The sequence below is a fragment of the Microtus oregoni genome, unplaced genomic scaffold, assembly GCF_018167655.1.
Source record: "Microtus oregoni isolate MIOR12 unplaced genomic scaffold, Mior012 000165F_ref0000029, whole genome shotgun sequence".
Taxonomy (NCBI): domain Eukaryota; kingdom Metazoa; phylum Chordata; class Mammalia; order Rodentia; family Cricetidae; genus Microtus; species Microtus oregoni.
Window position 1 is genome coordinate 661597 of NW_024544820.1, and position 16650 is coordinate 678246.

General features: G+C 39.4%; 1 protein-coding gene across 1 annotated transcript in view; it reads left to right on the forward strand.

Annotated features, from left to right (window-relative positions):
* The window catches only part of LOC121445209 (V-set and immunoglobulin domain-containing protein 4-like), a 31042-nt gene extending 23153 nt beyond the window's left edge, over positions 1–7889 (forward strand). Inside the window, exons 5-7 of the mRNA XM_041647230.1 lie at positions 4443–4547; positions 6879–6900; positions 7219–7889. Of these exons, the coding sequence (XP_041503164.1) occupies positions 4443–4547; positions 6879–6900; positions 7219–7378 (287 nt within the window). The 3' untranslated portion in view covers positions 7379–7889. The remainder of the gene's footprint in view (positions 1–4442; positions 4548–6878; positions 6901–7218) is intronic.
* Positions 7890–16650: the final 8761 nt, after the last annotated feature.

A 16650-nucleotide genomic window follows, 5' to 3' on the forward strand; every position in this document is an offset into this window, starting at 1 on the left:
GTTATCTCTGCAGATACACAGACTCCGTTTCTTAATAAAACTTCAGAAGAAAGTAAGAATGTGTGGAACCTACCTCAACACAATTAAATGCTTCTTATGAAAAGCCTGTAGCCAACATTACACTAAGCTTAAAAACTTAGAGCATTCTAAAACGTAAAATGAGGTAAAAATGTGTATCACCTCCAGTTTTATTAAATACAATGTTCACAATGAAGTTTCAAGATACATAATCAACATATAAAATCAACATATGAAATCAATATTTTATATATACACCAACAAATTTGCTAAAAACAAAATGAGAAAAGATATTCCATTCACACTGCTGGGCATATACCAAAACACTATATCCTACCATGGGCATATTTGCACATCCATGTTTACTGATGCTTTATTCACAACAAGAAATAAAATCAGCCTAAATAACAACCAGCAGATGAATGGACAAGGAAAATACATTTTTATTTGGTAAAAAAAATTTATGCAGTCATGAGGAAAAATAAAATATCAGGAAAATTTATGGAACTGGAAAATATGTTAACTGGAGTAACCTAGGTTCACTAACATAAATGTTGAATGTTTTTTCTTATATGTAGATTCTAGCTCTTAATTTTACACATGTGTATTTTGTAAGAATGAGTGAGATATAAGCCATGAAACTAGAAAAAAGCCAATAAGAAGGAAAAAAGCAGTTTGTGTGTGTGTATGTGTGTTTAATATAATGTACGTGTGTGTGCACATACTTGCCTGTGTATGCTCATATGGAGACCAGAGCTCTCCTCTAGGTGTTTTTGCTGTTCTCTACCTCAATTTTTCTTGAGATGGAGTCTCTCGATGACCTGAAGCACACTATGCTGACTAGACTGGCTAGCCAACAAGACCAGAAAATTTGCGTGCCTCTGTTCCTAAACACTGTGCTTATAGATTCTCATGACTATGTCGGATTTTTATGTGAATAATGAGATGGGAACTCTGGTTTTGCTGTACACCAAGTATGTAAACCACTGAGCCATCTACCTAACGATCTCTCCAAAATGAAAACAAAAACCAACAGCTTCTCTTAAGGAAGGAGGGAAGTACAACACACATGCCATGAAACAGTAACTCCTGGAACAGAAGGATACAAGGGACAAGATGACAGAATGCAGTGGTGGAGAGAAAAATCAGTCAAAGCAGGTATGAGGAATAGGTTATCTTGAATGTTGACTAGAATGAAGTGAAAGTCAATGAAAGGAGCGCATTGAATACCATTCAAATGTGTCATGGAAGTTATGAGGAAACTAAAGTCTAATAATGGTTAAAGACTTGACCAACGTCACTACACTAACTTTTCTGTGACTAGCATAAAAGCTTACTTCAAATTTTGTATGGTAAAATGACATAAATATGTTCTCTTATACTATGGCTGTCAAAAGTCTGATGTTAGTGAGCTAAAATCAGGTGCCAGTAGTGCCCCAGTCCTTCCGGACACTTTGTAAAAGAATCCATTCCTTGATGCTTTCCATTATGAAGAAGCTGCCCACATTCCTTAGCTCCTGATTTCTCTCACCTGTTTTCAACATCAGTAATGTAATATGTTCAGATCTTCCTCTAACTCTTACCTTCTCTCATATCTCCTACCTTTACTATTAAATCAATCCTTATGATTACATTGAGTCCATCAGAAACAGTAATGATTATCTCCCTATTTTAAGTGCAGATAACAATCAGCCTTAATTCTGTCTTTTACCTTAATTCTTCTTTGTGTTACATATAATTCTAAGAATCTGTGTGCAAACATCTTTGGAGGAAGATCCGTTATCTGACCCATTAGTCATACAACAAGTAAATAAGACTTAGGACTAGAATTTCGGTACAGTATATTCCTTCAACTATTTACATGCCTGTATTAGTTACTTATGTCATTTCTGCAACAAAATACCTGGAAAAAACACCTTAGAAAGGAAAGGTCTATTTGGGCTCATAGGTCAAGGGTGCAGTCCATCACAGCAAGGAAGGCATGGCATATAATCACATCAGATCTACAGCCAAAAAGCAGAGGATGCTGGTGCTCAACTTACTTTCCCTTGTTCATTCTTTCCATAATGCCAGCCCATAGAAGAATGATGCCCACAGTTAAGGTAATGCCCAGAAGCTTGTCTCCTGGAAGTATCTAGATCCTTTCAGATTGACAGAATTAACTCTCAAGGTACCCTAGATTTCTGAGTGGAAATATTTTTGAGAAAAGAGGAAACTGGGAACTTGAACCAAAGAGTACTTCAGTGAGAAGAGTCTTTATGGCTGAACATAAGTTGCCAGAATCTCATGAATATAGCATTTCTGAAAAGCTGGCAAGTCAAAACACCACCACCATTTTTTTTTAGGCAAAGTGAAATTCTATCTTGGCCCTTTGGAAAGAATAGAAGTCTGCCTGTGGCCCAAAAAGCAATCAACCAGTGGGACTATGAGAACTTGTTTTGACATTTTGTTTCTGACATTTATCAAGATTGTCCTAAGAATGTGGGATTTTGTTTTTCTCTCTGGCTAGTTCAGAACCTCAAGATGCTCTAGGCTGATACTTAGAGTTTCTGATTTGATTTTTTTTCTCAAGGCCAATTTTTGTTTATTTGTCTGCCTTTTTAAAATTTAACAAACTTTTTAGTGAAACATTGTATGAATAATGTATAGGTAAATTAATATTTAAAAATCTTTAAAATGTACATACTTCACAACCACATTACCTGCAGTCTAATAGTCACCAAATGTTTTCTTTTCCTAGTCTCTATTGCCATGTATTATTTTAAGCTATTTTGAACTCTTATAAAGGAATAAAATAATGTATTTTTGTGGTTGGTTTAGTTTACTCAGTGTGTTTATCAGAGTCAGTGGCAGTTTCATATGAATATATATGTTTGTTATATACAATATATTTCAATTATTAAATAATTGGTTAGTATGTATGTGCTTAACAATGAATTTATGTTATTCTTCTTGAATATTACCTGAAAAACTTCCCATTTGGGCCATTACTAATAATTCATGGATAAACAATATTACATTATCGGCACGTGTAGTGCTGGCTTTCCAGGTGCCAGCTATGTAGACCAGACCAACCTCAGACTCACAAAGATCTGCCTGCCTCTTCCTCCCAAATGTCAGTATCCCACCACCATTCCCACCCAATCTTGTCTTTTGAAATAATATTATGTAAATATGCAATGCTTTTATTATAACTTCTTGATTCTCAAGAATTTCAAATAGGTATAAAATGAAGTATGTTCATATTCACCTCTCATTTCTTTTTTCCTACTTCAACCATATACTCTGCAAATTACCTCCTCCTAACTTCATGTCTTCGTTGTTAACCCACTAAACCTAACTAGTAACACCCAGATGTACATGAGTTTGAGTCCATCTGCTGGAGTATGGGAAACCTCTGAGTGGGAACACACTGAAAAAAGAATGAGTCTCTCTCCTCCAGAAGCAATATTCAGTAAGGAGTAGGGCAAGACGAGCATGTCTACCATCTCTGCAGGACTTTTGGCTTTATCTTATGTCAATTTGAGCTGATAACCCTAGCTATACTACTATAAATTCATGAATAAAATAACCCTGTGATGTCCAGAACATAGCATTCCACAGCACTCTTCCTCGTTGTCTGGCTCATAACCTTTCTGCTCTCTCTTTCATGAGGTTCTCAGTTCTCCCCCCCGCCCCGTGTGTGTGTGTGTGTGTGTGTGTGTGTGTGTGTGTGCACGCGCGCACGCGCGCGTGTTGTGTGTAAGAGAGAGAGAGAGAAATTCATCATTTAGAAATGAGCACTGAGGCTGGAGAGATGGCTCAGTGGTTAAAAGAACTGGCTGCTCTTCCAGAGGACCCAGGTTCAATTCCCAGCAACCACATAGCAGCTCACAAGAGTCTGTAGCTACAGTTCCAGAGAATCCAACACCCTCACATACAGGCAAAACACCAATGCACATAAAGTAGAAGTGAGTCTAAGTCTGTTCTCAGCACTTTTACCAGTTATGTATCTCTGCATTGATGGCTGTCAAATGCAAAACAAGCTTCCTAGTCAATACAGAGAGAAGTCTCTGGGTATAATATTCAAATAGCAAATTGAATATTTACAAAAAGAAGTATAATAAATTCTACTCTAGGGTGTATGACTCACACACACACACACACAGAGAGAGAGAGAGAGAGAGAGAGAGAGAGAGAGAGACTTTTGACCAAATTATAGTACCAGGCATGATATTCCCTCCTGTGGAGCAGTTTTCAGTTCCAATCAGAAAATCAGAAAGGTCTTAATTGTCCTACACTAGTCTTGCTGCTATCATACCATGGGCACATCGACATCGTGCCTGGTATGTTAGTATTATTATGCGCAAAGTCCAGCAGTGGATAGGGCCTTTGACTAACTTCATTTTAAACCACATAACTCTTGGTCTTATTTTCTCTTTTAGGAAGGAACCTGAAAGTCTTTCTCATCATCTGCATCACCTCCCTTTGCTGCATAGTGGTTGTCACCACGGCTTATTTTATCTTCTGCCACAGGACATTCCAGCAAGGTGAGTAATGCGTAGGGATGGCTGGCCTTTTCATGCATTCTTTCCAACAGTGTATTTATCTACATTCTATATGCAGAAGTATGGCTAACTTTCCAATGATCTTTAAGACTAGTTTCAGGACAATGGTAGAAATAAAAAGAGACAGATATTCATTGTTTCTGCCAGTAATGTTGTAAGAATTATGAAACAGAATATAAAAATCCAGGGTACTAAGCCAAGCACAACTCTTTGTAATGAATCATCTTACAAGAATGGAAAGGAAGTTGCCCTTGAGTTGCTTGCAATGTATGTGAGGATTTCCAAGTTGAAGCATAGAATTTATCATAGCCTACATTACAGAAAGATTAATGATTCAAGGTGTAGAGAAGAAGATATTGAACAAATACTGAAGAGAAGAGTGTCAGAGCTGGAATAATCAACAAAGCCTTTCAAAAGGTTTAACTAGAGCTAGGTCATACTAAATGAAGACACTAAATGAAGGGACAGTGTTCCAGGAAAGGGAAACCAAGTGAGCAGAAGTATAAAGGTCTAAACTGAAAGTACTTGTGAAAAATTCAGTTAGTTAAGGGATAATGAATTACAGGGGACAATGTAGGTTCCCTTCTAATCAGAGCAGGTTTTGAAATCCAGCCTAAGGAATTTCTTCACTAGGCCTTGCAATGGCCCTAAGATTAACCCAGTTGTTTTGGAAGTTGCATGATGAAGACATTATTGCCAGAGAGATTTAATGAGTATGGAAAACATGAGGTACAGGGGGGTTGGAATGATTGTTTCTAAGAAAAAGTTAGAATTCAATTACCTTGCACTAGTCAATTTGTCTAAAATCATCTTGTATATTTTTCTGTAGCTTCTTCTACTCATGACCATCTTTTCTGCCTTGGATCACTTTAATTAAATAGAACGCAGTCTTGTCTATCACTTTCCCCAGGGTCTCAAGTATAACCTATGGTGTTGGCCAGTTACCATGACTGCGATCCATCAGGATGATCTAGGGAATGGAAATTCCTCAAATGGCCACAAATACCAGCTCGATTTGAAGGAAACCATTCACCATAGTCTTCTAAAGGTTAAGACAGTAACTACATATTATTTTCCTCTTAAAATATCCCAAAATATTTCATTGTCCCTAGTAGCTCAAGGGAACAAGAAATCAGGTTAAGTCATCTTTTAAAGACCCTCTATGATGTGGGTCTAGCTCTGTTTTCTTCCCATCCACTAGTCGCTTTTCCTTGTTCTCATTTCCAGCCACTGAATTTAGACAAGCAACTAAAACTTACATAACATGTCTTTGTGCTTTATTTTTTTTTAACCTTCTTAGTTTGCCTTTCCAGAATTCCCACTTCCTGTTTCTCTTTAAGAGAGACAGCGTCACAGCAGTAATTCAATTTAGTCTGTATTTACTGAGCATAGGTTGTACTCTGGATACTAAGCAAGTTAAGACAGAAAAAAAAAACAACCTTGGAAATAAAGAAGTTCCCTGTCCAGTGGGGGAGATAAAACTTGGAAAGGTGGGTCTCTACAAAACAGAACTCCCATAGTTTGCATTGTTACCATTCTTGTAATTTAGTACATGAATTTCCAGTTGCTAACCTGAAAGATCATAAGCACCTAGAGGGAAGAGGGCTGTATCAAGAAATACCCATCTTTGTGCCAGGCTAGTCCTCTAGATTAGAGGACAGTTCTCCACAACACTAGGGGGCAATGACTATCTGGTTGGGGTCCTTTTAGTCTTAAGATTTTAAGTAATAATATTTTATTAATTCAATGAAATATCAACTTATCCATGTATGTTATAAATCATATACACATATATATGTACACACATACATATACATATATGTATACATATTCATAAACATATGTGGTAAAAGAGGTTATGCAACAACCGAGCCCTTTCTTGAGTAATAGGTCAGTGTCAGTGCACTTGAAAATGGTTCTTGACATGGAACCAAATTCAGTGCATTTTCCTGGGATGTAGCTAGGCAATCAAGTTTCCCACAGAATTTTCTGTGAATCTTTGATGAGAATCCTGGGTGAAGAACAGGTCTGGTGTGTTTTCCCTTTACCCACAGCAAACAATATCTTCAGCTTAATGGTCTGAGTCAGAAATGGCAAAGGGGATGGAGAACAAGGATGTGTACCATCCCCTTCTCTGAAAAATATGTGTCCTTATATTTTAACTCATGACAACATCCCTCAATATTACAAAGCTGGTACCCTGGATTCTCTTCTGTTTCCTTCCCCCATTTTTGGACTGGTACTGAGGTTTCATACTTAGCTCCAATATACTCTCCATATAAATTTCTAACCTGATTCTTCCTTGTTTTCTAGAGTATGTCTGTGAACTAAACAGGTAAGATACACATTTTTCTAACATATTAACCCTTCAATACCCTAAATTCTGTTGGTTGTTAGCAGAAAACCTGAAGACTAGCCCAAGCAGAATCCTTCAGGGTCAGAAAGTATTTTACCCTCTCAGATGAATGTTCTCATGTTATATCCTGGATCAATGAACATACAAGATGATTTAGGTATACCAGGTTTCTGTCCCCACAGTCCCCGCCTAACAGGATCCTGGGAGTCAGTGAATAAGAACTTAAGAGCTAGGATGCTAGAAGGCAGGATCTAAGCCCAAGATCTTTCTCATGACTAATTGGCTCTTGGTCCACAGGGTGTGTGCCAAGGAGACCAGAAACTCTGGAGAAACCACAGAGGTGACTACCTTCACAAATGGGTACTTCAGTGACGAACCAGATTCCCATGCTCTGATCAATGACTATTTTGATGAGTCCTTGCCTGGGCCAGGAGTACTAGATAACCACCCAGATTGACGATGACTATTCATTCCTGCCTGCTTCACACAGTTCCTCGAAACTACTAAGTTGTCGCTACCGAAGACAATAGCATCTGCTAAAATGTTACAAGTCAAGGTCTACTGACATAATTGCCTATGATTATTTAGCTCTTTAAGACTTTTTGCTTGCTTCCTTTCTTCCTAGACAACCTAAAGTATCAACTCTGCCATTGGTGGGGCCACTGGGAAATCCTGGTTTGGCTAAGAATTTACCATGTGCCCCTCAAGAAAGCTAGCTTCTGAGTTTGGCCCTGGACCCTTCTATGTTCCTGCCCAGGGCCTCCACACCTCCTCTGAAAACACTAGAGAATTTCCCATAGCACTAAAGGTTCTTTTTCATGCCTCAAAGCATCAACAGAAAAGCAGGTGAATGAGGCTCAGTCCTAACAACTCAGGCAATCATCTGTGTTAATTAATTAATATTGCCAAATCAAAGACCAAGGTACACATCTGTTCCTACACTGCAAACCTAATGTTCTTGTGTTCTATTCTTCTGGTGGTAATAAATGTTTAATCATGACAGCAACTTCAGTTGTGTTTGTCTTAAGAAACAGTAGGACTTACCTAAAATGAGACTAAATAAGATGGTAAGCCCCCCTAGACCCTTTTCTTCTCTGTGTCTGTGTGTGTTTTACAAGAAAGTGTGTGTGTGTGTGTGTGTGTGTGTGTGTGTGTGTGTGTGTGTTACAAGAAATTTAACCAGGGTTAATCAAGTACTCTACTACTAAACTATATTCTTGTATTTGTTTAACATTTTATTTTTATGAGATCTCATTAACTTGCTCAAGCTTGCCTTTATTTCACTCTAGGCTTTGAGCTTGCCAACTGCCTTAGACTTCCAAGTAGCTGGGACTGTAGTTCTGTAATGCTAGGCTAAACTATACTATAGATTTTTGTTGCTGTCAGTTTGTTTTTTGGCTAAACTTAGTCTTTCACTTTCCAACTCATGCCATTTCCCTTCTCACACCGTGAATAGTCCTATCTAAAACAAACCAATCTCTTCTAAACAGTATTCTACAGAATAGCCATTCCCCCACTCCATCTTCATTTCAGTTCTACTTAGGGACTCTTCTCAGGGCAACAGGAAGTGTGGCAAGAAGCCCTACTTCTTTCTCAAAGGACAATGAACATAGATATGAAGTAATTTCCTTGTTTAAAACATGTGTGTAGTATCACTAAAATCTTTGGGTTAGTTGCAATATTCATCAGTTATTTTCTTTAACTCCTGAACTCTTCTTGCAATGTGGAGAGGGTTAAGTGTAGCAGAATCTTTTTTAAGGAAAGGAAAGGGAAAGGAGGATAAAGAAGGGAGTGAGGAGGCAAGGGAGAGGGAAGGGAAGGGAAAGGGAGGGGAGGGGACAAGAGGGGAGAGAAGAGGGGGGAGAGCTATATATTTATGTACCATTGAATAAAATTCCCTTGTCTAGAAACCAATTGGGGTCAGGTTTGTACTGCTTCCTTTCCCCCATGTATTTCATATCAAATCAACTTCTTTACTATTCATGAGAGTTACTACGTTGCCTATAGTTTCAACAAGAGCTGCTCTCACTTTGAGATGATTACAAAAGTCAAAACAGTACACAAAAATGAGCAAGTAACAGGCCTCCACATTTTGCCCCCACTAATACTGCCAAGTTTGTGATCAAAACCTCAGCATTTTCTTCCTTGCTGAATGCTAGCTACACATAACTGGTGAGAAGGATCACTTCTTCTCCATTTTACTTACAAGCCTCCACACAACAGTGGCCTCACTCAGCAGAAACCTCAGCTTCCTTCACGAAACAGCTCTTAGTCCAGCCCCCCTCAAGCTCCTTTTAAAAACACTCATTTATCTTATTCCGCTAAAAAAAAAAAAAAAAAAAAAAAAAAAAAAAAAAAGTAATCCCTGGACTTGAGGAGAGAATTATTATTGAAATTTCTCTAGTAAAATTAGTCACAAATGCAGAACCCCCCAACGCAGGAACCATCAGGGATGTCTCTTGGTCTTTCATTTGAAAAAAGCTTAAGGATTACTGATCTGAGCATTCACATATCACAAAATGGGAAACGAAGCTCAGAGAGAAATGATGACTTGTCAAAAGTAACAGACATCAAGACAATGGCTAAACAAGACTGGAAGTGAGATCCGTGAATTTTAGCAGTGTGCCTGCATTGCTGCTGACATCTGCTAGAGATGGTCTTTGCTCCTAAACTACGGTGTTTTCCCAGGCAGGATAAGCCAGTAAGTCCTTCCTATAGAGAGTGACTCTTCTAAGCAAAAAATGGGGTGAAAAGATAGGTCTTGTCATTTAGGTAGCTGGCTGATGCGTGGGAAGTAAGAGTGAAATTAGATATCTCCAGAACAGAGGGAAAGTATGGAATTTCTCTAGAGAAACTTCCCAAAATATATATCATGAAATGTTAGACTCTGGAGATAGATATTGGAAATGCCTTTCTATAGTTCTGTATTAAAGTTCACTCAGTGCAGAATGTTAAAGGCTCAGAAAATTATGTTTAAAAGCTCCACATAAACAAACAATTCCAAAATTCACTTGCCCTCTGAGTCTGTTTTTTATTACCCTCCTTCTCCAGTCCTAAGTCTTATTTCTCTGGAAAAAAATCTGTTTGGTTCCTATTTGTGTACACGTTAGCATTGGAATACACACAGTTTGATTTTTTTTCACAAAACCCCGCATGATATTTCACCAAAGGCAATGGACTAGTAGAACATCAATTAATTGGTAAACATTTATTAAACAAATTAAAATACTGGACAATAGTAGGGAATGCAGCAATCAAGTAACTATAATATGCTCTAGACTCTTACAATGTAATGGGGAATTCAAGAATATGCCCTGGAAATCTTCACTGACAATTTAGGGGGATGTAGTGAGTGGCAGGAAATATAAGAGCACATACCTGGATCTACTCAAGGAGTAAAGATAAAGTATAGGTCGATGTTCCGAACTGCTCAGAGTGTTTGGAGTTTGGTGGGGTCTGAATGTACATGGAAGAATTGGGTGTGCGAAGAGAAACAGAAAGAGTACTTTGAGAAGGGACAAAAGAAAACAGAAAAAGAGAAAATGCAGGCAAGGTCAATGTGTGCTCCAGGGACAAGAAAGTGGATTGCTATGTCCTACTTTCTTCTTGATGTCAAGATGCTTGTAGAAAAACTCTGGTGTTCTGGCTGCAGGAAGAGGAATGTGAAAGAAGACATTAATACTAAATCAAATTGCACATCCTTCTTGGTATCCCTTAATATATTTGAATCCCATTGGGCACTCCATAGCAGTCTCACAAGGTGTGTAGATAGATCCCAGATTTGTCGGCCCCAGAGCTGGACCTCCCTTACTCTGATGTCTCCTGATGAAATGTTATAGTTCCCTCAGAGCCACAGAGTACCTTGAGAAAGCTCGATGGTTCATAAGCATTTGTATATATCCTGCAGGCTATTTGCTCTGTCCTGGGCCTGGAGATGCTAGGCAGGAGCCACACTTGGGGTATTTGACAAACTGACACTCTACCACACAGAGTGTCCAACTCAGCTTGTCAAATACACGGAGCGTGACACTGCAGAAGGCCAGGTCAGGAGCATCCACTGAGCAGCAAGCACATCCTAGAAGACGTACACCTAGAAAGAGAAGGGATGTGGTGATGAAGTTAGACCCCAAGCCTCAGACAAACGCAGAGGCTGACCTGACAGGCTGAAACACCAAAAGAGGGGGAGGGAGCAAAATAGGCCTAAGGCACCATACCAAACCAGGAATCCTGAGTATTTGTCCCGGAGACTCCGTGACCCAAGCCACACTTAACTCTTCTATCCAGCTGAAACAGGCCAGTTTGGTAGTTATCCTGCAGCCCTGATTTTAAAAGCCTCAAAGGCAACATCCTTGTTCCTTCCTTCTATCCACTTCCTTCACGCTGTGTTCTCAGCACGACTTTGAGTTTTAAAAATGGTCTTGAATTCTAGCTCGGCCATTAGCTAGTGTACATCTTAGATAAGTGATTTTATGTCCCTCACTTCTAGTTTTTTATAGCCACAAGAATGTGCAGGAAGTCACTGTGAGAGTAATGATAAAGTATATAAAGACATCCATTTAATATGTGTTATGTAGCAAATGCTCAAAACTTGTGGTTATACCCAGTTATGATAGTACATGTCTGAATACCAGCTTTCTTAGAGATAGGAGAACTTCGGGTTTGAGGCCATCCTAAGCTATGTAACATGACCCTATCTTATACAAAAAAGAAAAAAAAAACAAAGCCTAGGGATAAAACTCTGTGGAAGAGCGTTTGGCTAGCATGTATAAAACTCTGTATTTCATTCCTTATACAGAAAAAAAGGTGACTAAAATGTGTTTTTAAAGTTAAAATAAATAAATGAAATAAATATCAACATGAAAAAAATGATTGACAATTTGTTTAGCAAAATTGAAGCAGTAATTTCTTGAGGCCTTAGCCAGATGTCTCATAAATAGTTACAAGCGAATACTATTAAAATTCTCTTTTAAGTCGCTTGGCTTTGCCGAGTCAAGATTAAAAATGAGAAAAGGAAGTTTGGGGAAAGTCATATAATAAGTCATTTAGAGTTTGGGGGTTACATCATATGTCATCTCATTGTGTCCCTCAGCTTTCCTCAGCATCGCATTTTCCTGTCTTATATCCCCCTGCAAAAAGGGAGAAGAACAGCAATAAAGAGCAAAACAGGACAGTGAATTTTGCAGGGCATCAGTAAGCTGTTCGAACTCACAGCCACTGGGGCAGTAAGGAAACTGTCAGAAGAGCAACACCTGGAACTTGAGATTGTCTTTTGCATCACACAAATCCTATTGTTCAAAATGCCAGCTTGCCATTATCGAATTTTGTCCTGCCCAGAACCAAATGTAGGTTTGAAAAAAAAGTAGATAGCCTATATTAAGCACTGGCACAAAAAGTGGCAAACATCCAAGATTACTAGGAAAGGAAAACTTCCCTGGATGCTATTTCAGCAAAAATATGCTGTTTTTTTCTAAACTCTTAGATGAATATAAGAGGTTAACACATCGCTCCAATTTGATGACGTAAAAGCTAAAAATCAAAATTGTCTTTTCTACTCCCTAACTTTTCTCTCAGTCACCCTACATCTCCCAAAAGTGTGACTTTCTAATACGGCAGCTATCATAGCCACCACATGTGGTACAGTGGAAAGAATCAGACAAAATTAGGTACTGATCCTAGCCAATCACAGCTGGGATAAAACCTTTCTTAGGCTTCAATTTGTCTTCTCTAGAGATGTGGACAGAAGTCTTACATGTCAAGGTGGTTGAAAGTTGTCTGGTGAGATTTCTATAGCTTCTTATGAAGGTGCTTAAAGAGACCTTGCTTCAGACTTTGGAGCTAGTAAAATCCAAGGAAATTGATTAAAAGAGGTTGTATTTACAATAGCAAGGAAAAGGGTAATGGACAGTTGTTGCTGCTTCCTGTCATCCTCTCCACTGCCTGTCACCTGCTGTAAGAAGAGTTGGACACCCCAGAGATATTCATAGCATCTTAAATGCCCTATCTGACCCCATATACCTCAGGAAGCCAGGAAGAAAGGTATGAGAGGGGCTAAAGAGTCAACACTCTGAATTAAACAATTATTATAAATACTTGTTCCCAGTATTGATGGAAGGAGTCCGTCATTAAGCTGGATGTAGGCCAGTTTCATTTTCACTTTTGATGCTCGTTGCACCTGTTCAAAGGAGTACACAGAAGAAAAGCAAGTTCAGTTGAAAAAAGTTAGTCAGACCCATAGAATGAAGAGCTAGATGACTACATGCGGTGGTAATTGAAGGATTCCTCAACTCTTCTATTTGTCATGATCTGATTTGAAAGAGCATCGTTCATCCCCCATGAGAGCACAACATCCTCCATTGGCTAGCTCCAGAGATCTGTTCCCAAAGAAACCAATAGATCGGTCGTCACCAAAGAAATTGGAGGGCATAATCTTGGTAAAAGAGGCATGAGGTTTTACCCAAAGTTCTCTAAGTGTCCAGAATAAGCCATATAACAGGAAATAGGTTAGTGAAGAAGAAATACTCAGGGCCATTCCGAAATATCCAGATTTCTTCCAATAGAAGAAGAGCCACCTGCCTCAAATGCAAGGCACCTCTACTTTCTGGTGTCTCAGTCCTACAGCAGGGCAAAAAAAGCCCTGGCCTGTGATTAGACTGAGCTGTGCTTAGGTTCTGTGCATGGCCTTGGGCAATTACCTTCTTCCTTCTCCCTAGACCTCTGGTCCTCACTTGCATATTTGTTCTCTTTCTACTCTCAAACTTCCTTCTGTGTGACTTTTCAGTTCTAACATTGGAGTAGTGGGGTATAAGACTAGAAGAGGAAGAAACTTTCATCTCTTGGTCATACCTTTCATAACAACACCAGTTTTCCAGCGTGTGTTCAGCACTGCTTAAAAGTTTACATTCGAGCATCGGTCCCACCCCCCTTCTCAGCGGAGGGCTGATAACCTTTGAAATAAGAGACACAGGGACTAGGACATTAAATGGCACTCCAGAGATCTTTGTCTTCCTCTTTTTTGAAAAAGAAGCTCCAAGCCTGAGCGCTAGAATGCAGAAACGACTCGCTAAAAGAATTAAGGTGATAAAGGACAAACTGAAAAAATGCTATTCAGAACTCCTAACTCCTGGTTGTGAAGAACATTTAACTTCTACATGACTATCTTCTAAGCCCTATCATTTTTTAGGAACTATCATGTCCCCTCTCTCAGCAACCACAAACTCCAGCATAGAAAGCCAATAGAAAACTTCTCCTGTCTTATCGTTGACCTCCATCCCTAACTGTGACCTGAGAAGCAGTTAGGCATATCCAATCCACTGTAAGCTGTTGTGAACACTGTCACAGCATGGAAATCTAAGAGAATAAATGGATACTATACCTGTCATCAAAGTAGTTCGTGCCTTTGTCTTGGATGGGATATAGGTGCCGAACCGAACTATAGCGATCAGGGAAAGCTGAGCTTTATGTTGTGAGCAGGCAGGTCACATGTTCGGAAGGACTCTGTATCATGAAGAGGAAACAGAAATGAGGAAGATAAAGTTGAGGCTAACCAACGGAAATCTGGGTACAACATGACAAAACAGAACTATTGTGAAAGGAGCTGCTAGTGCAGCAATGGCCCCTACTGCTCTATCTCCACCCATTCTCCAAAGACACTCACTGACTTCCCATTCTTCAGAGTGAGAAAGCAGGAAGTTATAAGCTGCCTTTGGGCTCTGCTCATGAGGCAAAGAGGTTCCAAGAGCAACTGAGGGAATCCTCAAATATCAGAGCTATGATAACATCTAATGAAAATCCATTGTCAGAATTTTAAATTGGAAGCACATTTGTATCGAAACTGAAATATGGTACCACACCATTTCCACTGAAACAATGTTAATCTTCTCCTGTGAGAATGCCTTCTCACCCTGGAATGCTGCTTTCCTTCTTTCGTGACAGACAGAAGCAGCTCTATGACTTATAAGGAGTAGCACAAAATAAATGTGACAGTTTTACCTCCACCCCCTTCTAAAGACAAGTGAGTTCCCTTTTGGGTATGACTCTCCTTCCCATCATTTTAGAGCCCAAACTATAGAAAAGTTTAAAAAGACTAGCAAATAGAGAATGTAGAAACTTTTGGCTCTTTGTCTCCAGAAGTGGCAGCACCTACTTGCTCCATCTTTACAGAAGCACACCTTTGTGAGATCGAGGTGGTTGCTTTAGCAGGCCTGGAGCCCCGGGCCTCTGTGGGTACAACATAAAGGACAGTTCTCCTGAGAAGCCAGCACCGACTGGGTCATCTCACAGATCATATTAGTCAGTATTTCTCCACTGTGGAAGCAAGTGAGCTCCAAATCAGGAGTGAACCTCACCACCACCTGGAATGTCTTCCCAGCGTGCAGCTTGATCTGAACTTGAGCCATGGCTTGAGGTATTCGGGTGTGCGGTGCTAGTACATTGTTCCCTCCCTGTGAGACTCAGAGAGTCTGCTTTCTCCCAAGGGATACAGCAGGTGAGGCAAGCCATAGTCTGACCAAGTTACCGCAGGGAATATACTGGTAACTCTCTGCCACACACTGTAGATAAAGCAGCTTGTCTGAGCAAACAACACTCAGAAATAAGGGTGAAGGCTGAATTTGCATTCAGTTACTGCTCCGATGCTAGGATGTTTTAAACTGTATTTTATTAACCACAATGAAGGAAAAAATTAGCGAAAATAAAATAAAAGATAATGCTATATCTTTAAAATCAATGTGACCTCCAGGATGAGAAGGATAACTGAAGAGCTTGGGAAGGCAATGACTTATATGCTCAAGCCTCATGTATGCAGTCCTTGGGAAGTCTACATTCACAACTAGGAAGATGATCGGTTCTCATTTAGGACCTTCCCCCTTAAATTCTAATGACACAGAGGATGAAGGATGGGGACAGATCCTGTGATGTTGGTTTCAGACTGCACCCTTCAGTCTAACTAGTGGAAATAAGGCCCTAGACAATAGTCAAGCTTTTGTGAATAATCTGTTTCTGCCATATAAAGTTTTTTTAAGTTTGGACTAAAGCAAAAAGACCATGAGAATTAAAAGTGTGAGGAGCATAGTCTCAACTCTGTTCCTTCTCTAAACAGCATAGTTGGGAGTCATTGTTGCTTTCAGCCTCTCTGACTCAAACACTCCATAGCTCCCTGGTCCTCTTTATTTACTGTCTGTTTTCCTGTGATTACAGGGTCCAAGGCTGTGACTGTAGCCCAGAATAGGGACCCATTCACATCAACACTATCTTGCAAATACCTTCCGTCCACCAGAATAATAATAATAAATAATAATGATAGCTTAGACCCTGAGAACAGTGTATTCAGATTTCACTTCCAGAAAGATTTAGAGACTGTTTCTTTTGAGTTTCTAACTAAAGGTTGGAGTAGGAGCAAGGCAGTAAGCCCTTCTCTAAGAAGGGACTATGTTCTCTCAACTAACTCTGAAAAAATTACATTCAGTAACACTCCTTTTGCATGCGCTCAGTTAAGGTATTCTAGTGGCTATTTTGTTTTCTTTTTTGTGTGTGATATTGGGGATTAAGCTCATGGCTTCTCGTGTGCTAGACAGGGGCTCAAACTGTTTGAGCTACATTCCCAACCATCCCCCACTGGCTTTTAAACAAGGTACTTCTGGAGATAATGACTTCAATAAAGGAATAACTAATGGTGTCCATCTTCAGCACCATAGATGGAAACTATTAGGGGCCAGAGAGGTTTTAAAAAAA